The following is a 16,520-nucleotide window of genomic DNA, read 5'->3' as shown; positions in this document are numbered from 1 at the left end:
GTGTAGTACTTTGTGGTGAAAAGCATATTCTTCGATCGGCTTCTTGGTTTGGAATCACAACTTAAAAGATACTAAAGTTATTGAACAGATTGGAAAATGGGAATAAATACACACAAGGACAGTTACAACATAAAAAGGAATGCCATTTTGGCCGATAAAATACGTAAACATGTGGAAAAAAGCAACACGTTCATTTGTAAACATTGCATTGTAACCCACACTATGTTCTAAAGTTCTTCTCGTTTAAGTATTTTCCTTACATATCCGCCATTTTGTTTGGAACCATACATTTTTCTCACTTAATGTTTGCGTGAAACTAAATTACGTCCTCCCCCTTCCACCACATCCCCTTATGGCATTTTAAGACATTGGGAATCATAACCCTCCAAGTCGAAGCAGACATATGAAGTGAAACTTCTAGTGAATCCGGTCAACATCCAAGTACAGGAAGAGCGCATCTGTTCTAGAAGGTCAATCAGGGCCTGTGGTTGTATATTGTGACACGTGCTGCTCATAAGCGGGACTTAGTGAAGCGGATTTATCCCGCAGAGAAATGGTAAGTTCCATAGACGGTTTACAACAGAAACTCATCTTTGTTCGTAAAAGGCTCGGAATGTTTGTTTTAGAATGATTTTCGCCCGCATGCTTGCCTAATCCACAATATCCCCCTTGTGAAAGGGGAAAATTACCCTCAAAATCGAACACAAGATACGGGTTGTGTAACATAAATCATTTAAAACATTTATCATTGTTAATACTAAGGGAAGGGGTTGGGGGATTCACGTTGATTTGTTTTTTGAAATTATGTCATATGAGAGTCGCCGATTTACGTGATAAAATTAATGTCGATGCTGTGGAGGACCCTAGACGACAATTCAATAAAACAAATCAACATTTCATGTGTTTACATTTATTTATAAAATATAAGATATATTGTGTATAGTTTGACATAACTTGTAGTACATATGTTAAACAGCAAACGAATATACAAATTTATAACAGGTACAAAAACAAACATGGAGCTCTAACAAGGAACACAACAAGTGATTAGATGGTGCCACACAGGTGTACTCATAACCTTAACATATACATATTTATAATGAGTATGTCAACATTATATCAATCGCTACATATAACATCTTTGGTAAGTTTAGCTGCTTTGGGAATAGCGCTGTGAAAAGAACGTAGTCTTTGCTTCATGTCGAACAGATTTGACCATCCTTTACACCAACAACACACAGTGTCCATTGTCATTGAAAAGTTATAACAACAGCAATGCAATGTATTATAATACATACAGTAATCATACGTTATACAAGAACAACTGTATTAGCTAAGCATTTGCTTACTCTTTAGTTACACCATATTTTGGCCCTACAGATTATCAAAAGCAGTTTCTCATTTAATGTTACCCCAATAAAATGTAATAATATAATTATATGTAGGTATGAGATTCCCAACGTCCATGCCACAACCTCCCTTGCACGCGTGTGTAGATTCCGTCAGAAATGATGATCCTCGCTAACCGGAAATTGAAAGTCTTGAACCGCTTACAGGTGCATATTGTGTAGACCCTTGTCGATGTCCTGGATACTGAATGGGGCGTCTTTGGGAGCCGTTGTCTTCATGTGCTCCAAGAGGACTTCGGAAACCGCATCGTGTTTGAACCGCTTCGCGTCATGGTAGGGCGTGAACCCCCATCTAGATACACCACGTGGTCATGTTAATATTCATAGTGTAACATATTAGTTCATAGGTTGAACGTAAACGTACATGAGCGCTGTGTTTATTAACCATCATTAAATGTTAATTTACAATCTTTGGTATAGTGCAATAAATCTTGTGAGGCATTATAACCGTATAATATGTCTTATTAGCCGTGAATAAGAAAGCCGTATGTTCATCACCACTTACCTGTCTCTGAGGTAGGAACTAACATTACATTTCTCGAGCAGGAAGCGTACAATTGGCTCGTGCCCCTCGGCAGATGCCAGATGGAGCGCTGTCCGCCCGTCATAGTCAGCCAGTGACATGTCCATGCCCAGCAATGCGTACCTGCAAGTAGGGGAATCATGTGACGCCATAAGGCTTTAAGCTCTAAGCCCTAAGCCGATGACAGATATCGAACACGGTCAGTCTGTAAGACTTTAACGCATGAGGTCACATATCATAGGGTCACACCCACCAGCATCAGTCTGTGACGGAACCTCAACTAGCACTGCGTACCTATCGGCCAGTCGAAAAATAGTCGAATTGTCTGCACAAAGGAAACATAACATACTTAGTATATACAGCATAGAAATGTTGAGAAAGGTTAGATTCCAACCCAGCAAGCAATACTTTTGGAACATACTCTTTTGACAAAACTTGATTTCACAATATAGTTTCAAATATTTTCGAAATTCAGACGGCATAGTGCGTGTACCTTCGCATTGCGGTGACGTCACCGTTGTAGGCGCTGAAAAGCAGGTTGACGACATCCTGGGCCTTAGACTCTACGGCGCGGCCCCTGGGATCGTACTTCCGGCTCGTGTGGCGCAGGTTGTCGTAGTTGTGAAAGTTGAAGTTACCAACCAGCTCCTGGTTTTAAAATAAATAAAAAGGTTAGAGACGAGTGAATTATAACATAACTCCTTTGGCGGTTTAAGAGTTTAAATGTTTACTTCCTGCTTCTGGCACAAGTCAGGGTTTGTAATTCAAGTAAATTACAAGGTAATTGTGGATATGCACAACATTTCAACCCACCTCACAGAACTGCACGCCCCGGGAGCTGTTCCCCCACTGGTCGAGAGGCGGAGACCAAGTGAAGATTCCCATCAGGTTGGGCACAACCAACATAACACCCCCGGCCACGCCAGACTTCGCCGGCAGACCAACCTGTAAACAAAATAAGTATGTTGCTAAAATGGATAAACGTCCCCATGGTTATTTCTAGTTGTCTCGTGGATAGTAAATATTTCGTTTATGAACAAAGAACCAAAGTAATAGGTCATATCAAATTCTTGCATCTTACCGGGATGTGATCAGCTGTTAACATATATTCAATGTGGGGTAATAGTCGTTGGATACAAAAAAAACCCTATTTTTAACGACGATTTCATTTTTGCTCTCTGTATATATCATCATTGAAAGCACCTTTGTGTAATGCCGCAAACTCACCTTAAAGGCGAACTGTCCGGAGTAGTCGTACATGCCACAGGAGTGCATGAGCGACAGTGTGTTCCGTACGGCGTCAGAATCGAGCACACGATCCCCTGTGGTCGGGCAGATGCCGCCGTTAGCCAGCGTGGCCGCAATGACCGCCCCGGACTCGGCCGTTATCTCAACTGAACACAGCTGTAACACATACACATTCTCAATACTAATTCCAATACGGAAATAAAATACGTGCTATTTCACCTTCATTTCAATTTAATTTTGTGCTTTGAGTCTGTTTCGCACAATACCAAAATCGAATTTCTACCTTATTATTTACTTTATTTTATTCTGTTCTGTACTGAAATATATTTGGGCGATTAGCAACCCAAGATCATGTTCTTCATCTGCTATTCAATAAACAAATTAGCATGGGAGTAACTGGACAATGGATGACGCCTCACCTGGAAGTAGAACTCGAGTGTCTCCACGAGGTCCGCCTCAGGAGGGAAGCACTGGAACAGAAACCAGCAAATACCTGCAGCGCGTGCATTTAGCCGTGTTGAGCAGATTGTTTACATTTGTACTAGTAAAGAGTATTAAGAGTACAAATCAAAAGCTTCTTATTAAACGGTGAAAATATCCGTTTAAAATTATTACAACTTATACTTACTTTTGAACGTGTAAGAGTCAGTAAAAAATAATGTAATATAAATAATATCAATATAATGAATATTAAATGTCATTTGTGTGATTTGCACAACAATAAACTAATGGGTTTTCTGTGACAAAACCCACCACCCACCTTGTTCTCCCTCATGTAGTAGCCAAGAGCGAAGTTTCTGTCCGCTGTGGCTCGCTCCGACAGATACCTGAAAAGGATGAAATGAATTTATCAGAAGCGAAATAGAGCATTGTTTGTTGTTTTTATTTCTTCAGAATTACAGTTTTACAAATTTATTCTCGTTCGGTGAGTAAACAAATTTATTCTCGTTCGGTGAGTAAACATGTATCCGTCGAGACCGCAGGTTACCAGAATAGCGTCCTATCTGAATACCCCCTATATATATATATATCTCAAGTATATATAGTTTATTTGATAAAGTAAGGTGTGGACTTGTACGTACACTGAGTTGTTGAAGGCGATGTGTTCCTGGCCGCTCAGCCGCTTGAACTGGTCCATCGCCTGAAAACAAATCGTCATGTTAACGTCAACCCCGCAAGGTGACGTAACACGGGCAACTGTACGATCTTCTTGTCTTTACTAAAACATAGATGCCAAGTACAATTTCAGACGAAGTTCTAAGAAACCATTTCGTTATGAAAGAAACGATCGTCTTGGTGGTGGTGTCGCAATTTATGTCCGAGATACTCTGCATGCCCTTCTACGGAATGATCTTCAAGTTAATGGCGTCGAAGCGATTTGCGTTGAAATATTTTAATGCCATCTCAAATAACATCTTGGTGGGATCTACCGACCTCCTAACTCATGCCACACACAGTGGCTTAACATGGAACATTCACTCGACCAAGCTTTCAACCAGCATATTGGCAACATACTTGCAGCAGGCGATCTTTACATCAGCATCAGTTTGAATTCGTCTAATAAAATGTGTAGATATACTTCTTGAATTTGGAACAGCTCTGTGCGGCTCATTAACTCACAGACCCACTCCACCGAATACTCAAGTTCACTTATTGACCTCATGTTCATCTAACACTCAAATCAAAGTTCTTTCAAGTTTTCTCGCAGATCCTTTTGTTCCCAATCTTGTCCGGTTTCACTGTCCGACCGTTTCTGTCTTGAAATTCACAAAACCTAGGCAGACTTACTTTCAGCGCAAAATATGGTAATATGACAAGGGCGATTATATTAAATATAATGATATACTCAGATCAACCGACTGGTCATTCATCGAAATCAATCAAAATCTAAATGTTACCGCAGTCTCGCCATCTTTAAACAGATAATTATTAATTGTTATAACCGAAAATGGTTTGAATCTGTAAACAATTCTAGTCACTGTTCTCATTACAAAAACTTTAAAACACTGTTGAATGTTGAGTATCAGTAGCTATACCATTTATACATAAGATAGCACTTTCAAAATTTAGATGTTCAAACCATAAATTGAGAATAGAAACTGGTAGACATCTAAACATACCAAAAGATGATCGAATAGGTACTCTTTGTTTTGATATCGAACATATATCTGTCTTAGATTGTGAATATCATGCATTTTGTGTCTGTAGAAAGTATGACAATATAAGAAGACAGTATTTGTTTAATTGGTACTCTGCTGGTATAAATTTAAATGACTTTTATAACCTTATGAAAATAACCAATTATGCGACTCAAGTGAGTTGTCTTTTTATGTATATATCTTCTTTTAGAAATTAACAATTAAAGGGAAACAATCATGATTATATATCTATATGCTTAAATTCCTTTTCCTGACACAACTCGAATATTATTTGTTTTATTAAGTATGTCACATATTTTGGCCGGTGGCCTTTGATTACTTAATACAATTCATAACGTGACTTGACTTGATTTGACTTAATTGCTAACTCAGGCTTAAAGTCAGCCTCTGAGAACATTCCAACAACATCTTCTTTCCTTTCAGAAATATATTTGACACGTCAGGACGTCCGGGATGTCATATCCTGCACCGATCCCTTTAAAGCCAGAGGTCCTAATTCAATTAGTCCTAAACTTATCAAAGAAGGCAAAGACGAACTTAATCTACCTCTCTCGAGTTATTTTAACAAAATGCAGAAAAACTCTACTTTCCCTTCTCCTTGGAAGTTGGCGAACGTCTGCCCCACTTAAAAAATATATGATCCAGCCAGTCCCTGCAATACTAGACCAATATCACTTCTAAGTTGTCTTGGCAATCCCATGGAGCGTTGCATCAACACATACCTCTACATCTCGATTGTAATACTTACATCCTTCCAATCTGGTTTCATCAAAGGCGACTCTAGCATCAATCAGTTAGCTTACTTTTACAACGACGTCAACAAAGCCTTAGATGAAGGGAAAGAAGTACGGGCTGTCTTTTGCGATGTTTCAAAGGCATTTGACCGAGTTTGGCATTAAAGTCTCATTCTTAAGCTTTCGTCCATCGGCATTAGTGGTTCCTTTCTTCATTGGTTCTCTTATCATTCTGATCGCAAACACCGGGTAGGCTTATCCAAATCTGTTTCATGAATCCTTACTATCAATGCTGGTGTTCCTCAATAATCTATCCTCGGTCCGTTACTCTTCATTAATGACATTGTCAATGTCATTAAGGCAAACATTCACCTATTTGCAGATGACATCGAAGCTGTCCAACATGAGGCGGCTAGAATTGTAACCGATGCTACCAACCTTTGTAGTATTGACCGACTTATGTCTGACCTAAACTGGTATACGCTAGCGAAAAGAAGACGCAAACATTGCCTCATTCTGTTCTTTAAGATGAAAAATGGTATCTTAAAAATCTAATTCCCCAGCCGAGAGGTCAGCCATATGCCCTACTTGATCGCCCAGATGTTCCAGTCATCCCTTGTATCACTCAAGCTTATGCTACTTCATTTTTGCCCTTAATTATTCGCCTACATGGAAAGAGATAAGTATAAGCAATTAAATTGCTTGTTTGCCAATCCATTTCAACCTACTAATGTTGTACTGTTATTTATTTGTTAATATGAACTGAATAATATTTTAAAACTAACGCGGGCATGAGACAATAGAGAACGCCGGTTAATCGGGGAATATGCAATATACATTCCATCACTCAATTCATGGTTTGTTATACTTGTCTCAAACCTGTCTTTTATAAGTACTAAGCTTGTGTGTGTGTTATTCCAAGTACATTTCTGTTCAGTTAGGTTGTCACACTATAACAGGGGACCTCCTTACCAGGATATCACAATCTAGGTGCAGATTTTCATGCAACAGGAAAAATCCCATAACAAGAAACTAGTGGATCATGTATGAGTGGGGACACAGTGCACATACAAAAATGAGGTAGTCCGCCGCTGGAGGTATTTTAGATCTATATAATACATTTTTTCTTTTTTTAAAAACACTTTTATTACTGAAAAAGATCACGTTGGAGAGAAAAATGGTTTTTGCACATTGCTGGTTTATTAGATGTACTTATTTTAAAGTCAAGAATTTTAAACGACTATTTTCTTATGCTTCATATTTAAGATCATTTCATAAGAATTGATACTACAAGTTCCTGCTTACATCAATCCAAAGGTTTGTATTGGATCTTTAGCAGATAAATAAATACCTGATCACCTAAACCCACCATGGGCTGTTTCCCTACCTGTTTTGTATATCGCATATCGGGCTCACCCTCTTTTGGGGGCTACAAAGTAAAAAGCGCCTGATCGCCATGGGATTTTCGTCTCATCGTGCTGGTTTTATTGCGGAGTTCGACCATTAAATGGGTATGAACAGTAATGGAGTATTTGCAACTTGCGTATTGTTGTAAATCATTGACGTTCGAAGAAAGCCCAAAATTCAAAACACCAGCTTTTAATATACAGCCTAGGGCAAACAAGGACCGTTATATTACTATGTATAATACCTGTCATACAGGAAAACATCTGTTATAAAATCACGTAAATCTACTATTCTCGACATAACTTGCAACAAATGAACATATGGCTATATACTATATATATAATGATATACATAAATTATGGCAAGAAACTGCGAGAAAGTATTCGCCCTAGTATCTTTGTTATGACACATTCTGTCTTTTTTGCTGACAACTTATTTATTTTGAATGCTACGAGTTCATTTAAGGTGTAGAAAGTAGTTCATTATTTTTGAGATTGAAAGCTGTTTTAAAACGCGAACATGAAATATTTTACCCACTACTAAGTTCTCATATAAACAACCAATTCATAGAGAGGACAGTGCTCAGTGACTCTGCTCATTTTCTGCCGGACAGTTCGAACTGGTGATGGGTGAAATATTGAAAATATAATGAACTCACAAATTCATCCCTAGAGAGAGTTACTCACATAGTCAAAACGGTCAGCGATCACCAAGCCTTTCTTGAGGAGCCCGGCCGTCACTATCGCTCCGGCGTTGATCATCGGGTTATGCGGTTTATCTGTAGAAAAGCTGATTTTAAAGGTGTGCGCTAAAATAAACGCATTTGTTCAGACAAAATCATTGATGTATTATAGTTGCCTTTAAAGATGCACTCTTACTCCCGAATAAGATTTACCAAAATTAATAATATTGTTTTAATATTCCAAAAAGGATGAATAAATGTCAAAGACAATGGTTCTTTTAAAGGATATCGAGGTTAATTTGAAAGAAATGAGCATAAAACACGGTATTTCTGCCTTATGAGACGATAGTAGACCACAGTAAATATTTAGGCATTCACCAATCATTTAATATTTTTGTCCTTTCTGCTTTTAAATTCACGGTTACAATCTTGTTATCAGTACTTAATATTTTCCATAAATGCATTATTTAGTAAGTAGTTTAAGGTTTATCAGTCAAAATGAATGTCATTTATGCATGTGAATGTATTCATTTTGAATAAGAGTGTCACTTTAAAAATATCTAAACTATAAACAACAGCTTGCATTATTCTGTAATAAACTGACACAATAGGAAACTTCGTACGTTGGTAGTCGAGAGTGAGCTCATTGAATGAGCGACCGCTGGGTTCCTGGCCCACGTACTGGTGGACGACTTCCGAGGACAGGTCGTTGAGCGTGAGTGCGTAGTTAAGAGGTTTGACCACCGACTGCATACAGAAAGGCGTGCTCGTCTCTCCAAGGTCGTACCTGCGAGGAATCAGACACGCCACATGATACACTGGACATTACATGAACATAAATGTTTTGTGATATGAAAGAGTAACTGAGTTGGCCAGCATGTAATACAAACATGTAGTCATTTCACCTTATTTCGCCTTTTTATTGCATTATGTTCCATTGATAGGGTCAAATAAAAAATATATAGTCCTGAAGTTTTTCTACAATGATTATGTTAACTCATACCACAAGCAGTAACGAAGACGAAACTGATATCTAACCAGCGGCCTACAGCCTATAATACCATCACACACTCATTGCCTGCGTGACTTACCTCTGTCCGTCGATGGTGCAGATGGACACGCCCCAGTGTGAGGGGTCGACCCGGGCCAGCTGGGGGATGTACTGAGCGGGCTGTGGAGGAATCGGGAGAAAAATGTACATCAACAACAGGAAGCGATAAATCATAAGTAAAATATGCTTTTTAATGCTATAACCACATGCAAACAGAAAGAAAATAAATTATTGCGACGTACGTACATAACTTGACCTACATTTATAAACAACATAATGACCTTGGTTGAGAACTATGAACATTTGTCGTTGAAATGAGTTTCCTGATTTCCTTGACTGTGCTGGATTAAAACATTTTCGAAAAAGACAGAACTTTTTTTTTTCTTTCAACAAAATTTGCAAGATGCATATAACAAACTGGTTCACACTTGCTGGTGGTGGTACATGCATATATACAGTGAGATTTGAACGGCTTAAAAGGTTGACAGTTCCTAGTTCTACGTACCAGTCCGCTGTCGTTATCCTTGCACGTTTCATAGATGGTGTCGATGATGTCGGTGAAAGTCTTGAACTCCGGGATGACGAATTGGCTCGTGAGCGCCTTTGAGATCACCACGATGTTGTCAGATACGCAGCTGAGATGGAGAAACATACAAACTGTATACTCGAGGGGCCTTTGTATCAATATACAAACGTAAACTGTTACTATCGTCTTCGCGAACATGCTTGTATCGATCAAAGGCATTTGAATTGGTTTAATACTGTTATTTACAGAAGTAAGTAATAGTATTTTTAACTTGGAAAAGAATGGTATAGTTTGACTGGAAATATACAGTGTACAATATTCAACCATTGAATGTTGATTTTAAAATCGACGTTTACACATGTATAACGAACATAACTTTTAAGTGATAAACCCTTAACTACTTACTAAATAATGCATTTATGGAAAATATTAATTAAATACTGCTGGGTTCTTCAAGATTTACAGTGATCATCTATCGTCTCACAATGTAGAAATACCAGGTTGTCTGCACCTTTCTTTCAAATTAAAGACGGTATAATTCATAAAAACAAACATTTTTTTTCGATATTTATTCATCCTTTTTGGTAAAGTGCATTAATTGTGGAACATATTATTCAAAAGTAAGAGCGCATCTAGCATTTCAACAAGATTAATATGTTTATCCAACCTGAAACTCAACCCTCAGTTGACCTACTTTTTGCATTTCTTTTACCAGTTTTTAACGCTGTAACCGATACGGTGATTATACAAGACAGAGAGCCCGTAAACAGCAATTAGGTGTTTTATTCTCAAGATTTTGTTTCACGGCCTCATATCTTCGGTTACATCAACAAGAACCTTTGTGTACTATTGGAGAGGATGCGTTTGACCTACAAGCAGGATTTGGAGGAACCTGTCACCATGCTGGGGAGATGCTCTCTGTGCCACACTGGATTTGCAAGTTAATGCATATTGTGAACAGTACAACTTTTACCACAAGCAAGGATTTCATCGAAACCGTTCACGTAATTTAATATAATGTATGAAAAAATGGCTAGTGCGTTCCTATCATATTTGTTTCGGCCGAAAAACATGAATTTGGGAGGTACTAATTCAAAATAAGTCCCTACATCTTAGCCTAGGTTTAGACACATTTATAAATTCGTCACACACAGTTTTAGGTGCATGCCAAAATAAATAAGTAAGCATGAGAAGTAACAAATCTGGAAATGCAGAAGTTAGTTAATCTATTCGCGGAAGGCCCGAATTCTATGAACAGTTTGGCACATTTTTTCAGATTTAGAACGTCTTTTTATGACGTTTTCAGCTAACTTAACTGGGTCTATGGAAGCGGAGAAAGTGACACGGGTGGTTACCATCGGTTTTCTTCGAGGCAAACTTCATACTGAATGATTATGAATAGGGTACGTTTGATGAATTGCATTCGGTAAGTAATACGAACTCGATGAATGTATCTTTGTCAACAAGGCCACGAAGCTCGTGCTCGTCCGTCAGCTGCCGCTCCAGAACCGCCCGGAACTTGCGCATCGTCTCGCGCAGCCGGAAGTCCATCTCCCGCAGGCCCGTCTCATCCAAAAGCTGCAGCGAGATAGGTACACAGTAAGTAGCCATGCAACTTTCAGCGTAAATCGGTAAATACATAAACGTTAATAACTGCATTGTATTAAGATCTGATATTTACCTTTTAGAAGTGTTTCGGACTTGGACCAGTATTACATATGTTACTGTATATACAAATTTTCGAAGCCTGTTCGAGAATTGAACAATTGGGGCTTGAAGTTCGATACCTTGTATAACTGGTTTCTTCCATGTTTTGCTCTCTTTAAATTAAAATTGATATTATTAACAACGAGTTTGATTATACTTACGTTCTTAAACCTGTCTATGGAGACGAGGTGGTTGTGGTCGCACAGGAACGAGAACAGTTTCTCCTCGAAGTCCTCCATCCCAGATGCCAGAAGCTCCCTGAAACAATAAGACCTTTTTTACGTTGGTGAGCCTTCATGCTGGACGCCAAGTGTTCTCTCAAGCGACACAACCATACATACATGCGCATATCTCCGAAGTTAGTACATACAGAACGCATTTATTCAGATGTTAGAAAGATACGACTAAGAAAGAGAACAGTAAAGTGTATACCAACATCTGTCCAAATATGATCCAAGATCGGAATCCATTTTAAACTTTATTTTAAACGATTCCAGTCAATGTCCATCTGATATACATGTATCATTAAACTATACTATGTATAACTTAATTCGTAAGAGTCATCAAATGGCATATGTTTGATGTTGGTAGTTGCAATCGGCCATGGTAAAATGTAGGGTCCGAGAACAAATTGGAGTATACTTGTTAATGTTTGTTTTAATTTCTTGCTGTAACAGCGCTAAAATATATTGAAAGGGTTCAACTAGAATTGTAGCCACTCCCTTTTTCGAGTTTAGGCAGTTTTCTTCTGTTATCTGAAAACAATCATGTGGCCTCATTACGGAAGTATCTCATTTTATTTAAATGTGAACATTTTACATAACTGTCAATTGATTCCACTGGAGAGATTTTTATGCTTCCTGTAAATTCTGCAAGTTATTTGAAAATGATAACACCATTTTCAGACATTAATAATAATAATAATCTACATTTACAGCCCTGAGATCGCCAATGGCCTCGAAAAAGGAGTCGGTCATGCTTAATCGTTAAGAATTGCGTTTTTACAACTTGGTTCCCCGACTCTAATTTAAATTGTGTGAGGCTCGTAATGACTACTCGCGTCACTCGCTCCATTCTTCTTGATCGTTAAGACAATACACACACATGTTCTCACTATTTCAGACATCTACGTCCGTATTTAATTTTGATTTCAAACAGCTACGCCTTTTTGAAATCCGAATCTGCAAAATTCCACCGAGTCGAAAAAAACAATACCGAATAAAAACGCAGTACTTAATAACGCTATTGCCACAGGTTTAACACTAGTGTACTATAACTTGACATTGGCGTCATTTCGCTCTACATATGCAGGGTCAAACGTATTATCCAAATATAACTAAAATATACGAATGTGTCATGTGAAAAAAGATTCCTACATGTATGTATTCATTATTTTAATTGAATATTTATTTATATAATTAATTTTAATGATAATTATTCAATATATTCGTATCCGGTGTACTTGTATTATACATATAAATTCTTACAAATAGGAAAATATTGCCCCATATTTCTAGATCATGGAGTACATCGAATAGATTTCTGTTTATAATGTCCTAAAACAATACAACATTTTAGATCTTTGTATCGATACAGTTGCTTCAAAGTTCTATTGTTGAAATAGACGTCGATATATTTCGTTTGTATAGTATTTATAATTGTGTCAAGTGCATTCTTTATGTGTCAACTCTGAAATTTGTGTGCATATTATTCTTTTATTTTTGTTCATATCCAAAGGCTTATTTACTGGCTTATTTACTGGCAATATTGCCGATAAAATTTTAAATTATAAAACTTCACTTCTGGTTTCCAGGTATTACGAGCAGTGTGTGCACGCTGTACACGTGCTTGACTTACTCGAGCCCCTCCTGCCATTCCTTGAGGTTGGAGGGCCGTCGCTTCAATAGCTTCGGGTTAGGCTCCATCGCACTCTACTGCTGGCAGCACTGGTATGTCTCCTGGATATGTGCTGGTTTAACAACGTAATACCCAGGAAAGTCTTTAGCAATGAGCACTGTACGGATTCACAATAATTCCGATGAGGTTTGGCAATAACGAAGCGCACTGTCAAAAAACTGATGATCTAAGTTTATCTTTTGAGAAAAAGATCCGCTGCGCAGAGACGATCCACTTCTATTGGTAGAAATCGGCTACAGACCGTTGGTTAAATGATCTAACTAGTCCACTTAAACCTATACTTAACTGTACTTATATGTACTACGTTTCTTTCAAATAGGTATATAATATGTTTTTATTGTGCCATTTAATTAAACCCATAAACATTTCACAGCTCGATGTTCCTTAAGCTAACCCAAGGACAAAAGCCGTAAATCAGGCTGTGCCAGCGGGTTTTATTGCCCGTATCATTTACCAGGCTTTCGACAACAGGTCGGCATGCAGAACGGACGACTGCAACAGGAGGTAGCCCTTCCTAGCATCACAGAGCAAGAATACGAGGTGGCATCTGCGTACCTCAAAGAGGAAATGTTTGCGCAAAACAGCGTTAAGATTCCTTATAACTGTATAAGTGCGTGATATGCATTGTAAGTGGCTTTTAACCCTGAATAATCGTCATTATGGACCTGTTGAGGTCACCGACCTTGCCGGGTAGGGCAGATTTAGGTGAATGTCCACATAAACGACTTCTTGACTCCCGGGCTCCGTCCTTTTTATTGCCCGTAAATTGTCGGGCACTGGGCTATATGATATTTGTGTCGTAAATTATCGCTGAAGTTGATACCTAGTTCATATTGAACTAAAACTGAAATTAAATGAGCAAAACTCGGACACGTTTTCCACTGGTCCAATTGTATTGGTTATATAATTATTGAATTTTTTTTTTACCAATCATACATTTCTGCTGACTTGAATCAAACGATAGAATCGACAGTTCTATACAATCTCTGCTGCACCCAACTATATACAATCGGTTTTCTTTGAGGTTGGTCTACATTTTCCTAAAAGATATAATATATATCTAATGGTAACTATTAAAAGTGTAAAGTAGCCGCAAAATACCCAGTTGACAACTTATCCTAGTTTTATACTGTTTACTGCTGTGGTTTAAAATAGTTCATAGTTGTTACATATTAGTGTCTGCCTGTATATGACCCAAAACAAGTGGAATGCACCTTTTTGTCGTAATTAGTTTTCAGCGCCCGTCGTCAATAGTTGCTTTTAACGAACTATCTTACTAAGCGTCTGAGGAACTTCTCATAACTCTGCATAACTCTGGTTGCCATGGTAATTGTGAGGTCAGCGTAGAATATTGCATTACAGCATGTTTTTTTTTTAAATCCTTACCAAATCAAAGAAATTATTTCATGTGAGCGATTTGTTAGTGAAATTCAAAGTTAGTATGTTTTTATACTTGACCTATCGCCATGGGGAAAAAAGCTTAAACAAAATCATGCCTTCCTTTAGATAATTTCACGAAAACTCCATTATCATGCGTCCCCAAAAACTACGGTCATCTGTTAAGAAATTGCTGATGATAGATGACATTGTGATTATAATCTATTTTATTTATAAGATTTACCCAGTCAACATCATCAATCAAGCCAGTATGGTATGTACCGTATGACGTCCGTCGTGCATCGACCGTCGTAAACTTTTGCGTTAAGGATTTGAAGCACTAGGTCAATTTTGATATAATTCTACTGGAACCTTCTTTGGGTGGAAATCATGCAAATTCTTGTAATTCCAAATGGTTGACCGAAGGGAACACGTGGAAGATTTTCTACCCAGACATCGCTGACCAGATTTCTAAATGTACCTTATGTAGCCCTTCAAACTGCGGTTCTGGGTCTCCTGATATGATTACAATGTATATTCAAAACTTGGGTTTTCTACATCCATACCTATTTATTTAGCAAAAACACGCAAACGCATTATTAGGTCATTGAAAATAATCTAGCAAATACTTCTAAATAAAAGTTTCAAGATTTCAAACTGTTTTGTCGGGATGTTATTTAATAAATAATTGGCATACTCCGTATAATGTTTATCCTAGTTTGGATTAAATTGAAAGGTTTCAGACATTGAAACTGTTCTTAAAATGCACCTTAGATGGGTTTTTATGAGCATTGCGCAACTATTTAACTTAGATGATAAACAATTATAAAGGAAAAGAAAAACAAAAATAGGAGATTTGAATAACAATTAATTGATCTTCATAGTTGATTAATATAAACTGATAAAACAAACACAAACTATGATGTAGCATAGCAAAAAAATATGGCAGCTTACAGTTTTTGAAGTAAAAACATTCTACTTCACGACACCAAGGCGTAATAAAGTTTTCCGTGCCGTAATGGGTAGTTGTTAAAAACTACACATAGAAAGACTTCCTAAAATATACTATGAGTATAAAATGAGTTTGTTTGTTTTGAATCTTATATACACAGAAATGCAGCCAGTTTCTTTCCGAATGCTAAAAGGACATTAACCTGTTCGGAGTAAAAGAAAACCATTTGAGTATTACTTTACACTTACTTGATGTTTCGCTGATAAGCCATATTAGTTGGTCTCTATATGCATGAGTTAGTAATACATCCTGATCTGAATCTATGAGCCACTAAACACTTCTGCCTTAAGCGTGCGGACTGAACAGTGAACAACATTACCTAGATTCAGATATAAAACAAAAATATGTTAATAAATCTATGTAAATGCCCGCCTTATTGAGTTCAAGTATACTGGCTCCGATTTCTCGAAACTTCTTCAGTGCGTTATAACAAGATTAAGTTAAACTCAGTATTTGTTTATGTTTTAATGTTCGTAATATTTACTTCTTTAGGAGTTTTTTTTATTTTAAATTGGAAATATCTTTATGCTCATTACAATAAACCGTTTTTTATTCATCAAAAAATTTTCAGTATGTTTTTGGCTAATTGAAATAAGCTACTAAAGCATAAAAAGTGTCGAGAAAATGGAGCCTGATCATAATCTCAAGGTTGTGTCTATGTATAAACTTTACCAGCGGCAGGAAACTGATGAGTACAGGTGAACTTTCAACGATTCAAATATTCAGCTGAAAATACATATTCTGAACCGCGATATATTTTCTGACAGG

The 16,520-nt window shown here is 37.5% G+C and overlaps 1 protein-coding gene across 3 annotated transcripts; it reads right to left on the bottom strand.

The window, feature by feature from the left end:
• Positions 1–908: 908 nt before the first annotated feature.
• LOC128207671 (glutaminase kidney isoform, mitochondrial-like) lies at positions 909–16,034 on the bottom strand. 3 transcript variants are annotated; one of them, XM_052910749.1, is made up of 16 exons: positions 15,941–16,034; positions 11,608–11,704; positions 11,181–11,317; positions 9,719–9,848; positions 9,254–9,333; positions 8,786–8,949; positions 8,167–8,258; positions 7,461–7,502; positions 4,263–4,321; positions 3,941–4,007; positions 3,600–3,650; positions 3,160–3,336; positions 2,746–2,877; positions 2,426–2,580; positions 1,915–2,055; positions 909–1,701 (listed from the first exon to the last, which is right to left on the bottom strand). In XM_052910749.1, the coding sequence occupies exons 1-16, from the start codon at positions 15,961–15,963 to the stop codon at positions 1,551–1,553; spliced, it is 1,698 nt and encodes a 565-aa protein (XP_052766709.1). In that variant the 5' UTR covers positions 15,964–16,034; the 3' UTR covers positions 909–1,550. The 3 variants fall into 3 exon arrangements, with proteins under 3 accessions (XP_052766709.1, XP_052766689.1, XP_052766699.1); XM_052910729.1 differs by lacking the exon at positions 15,941–16,034 and adding an exon at positions 13,304–13,847; XM_052910739.1 differs by lacking the exons at positions 7,461–7,502; positions 15,941–16,034 and adding an exon at positions 13,304–13,844.
• Between the last annotated feature and the right edge of the window lie 486 nt (positions 16,035–16,520).

Source organism: Mya arenaria, chromosome 2, assembly GCF_026914265.1.
Source record: "Mya arenaria isolate MELC-2E11 chromosome 2, ASM2691426v1".
In the NCBI taxonomy this organism is placed as follows: domain Eukaryota; kingdom Metazoa; phylum Mollusca; class Bivalvia; order Myida; family Myidae; genus Mya; species Mya arenaria.
The sequence above is the reverse complement of the archived record's forward strand: the minus strand, read 5'-3'. Positions and strand labels throughout refer to the sequence as shown.

Excerpts from the sequence above, each read along its gene's own strand:
- LOC128207671 (XM_052910729.1), bottom strand. The coding sequence starts at position 13,371 with ATGGAGCCTAACCCGAAGCTATTGAAGCGACGGCCCTCCAACCTCAAG. Across the intron at positions 4,322-7,460 it reads ATATGCGATATACAAAACAG|GCGATGGACCAGTTCAAGCG; the intron begins GTAGGGAAACAG and ends ATTTGTTTTCAG. Across the intron at positions 4,008-4,262 it reads ATCGCCTTCAACAACTCAGT|GTATCTGTCGGAGCGAGCCA; the intron begins GTACGTACAAGT and ends CATCCTTTTCAG.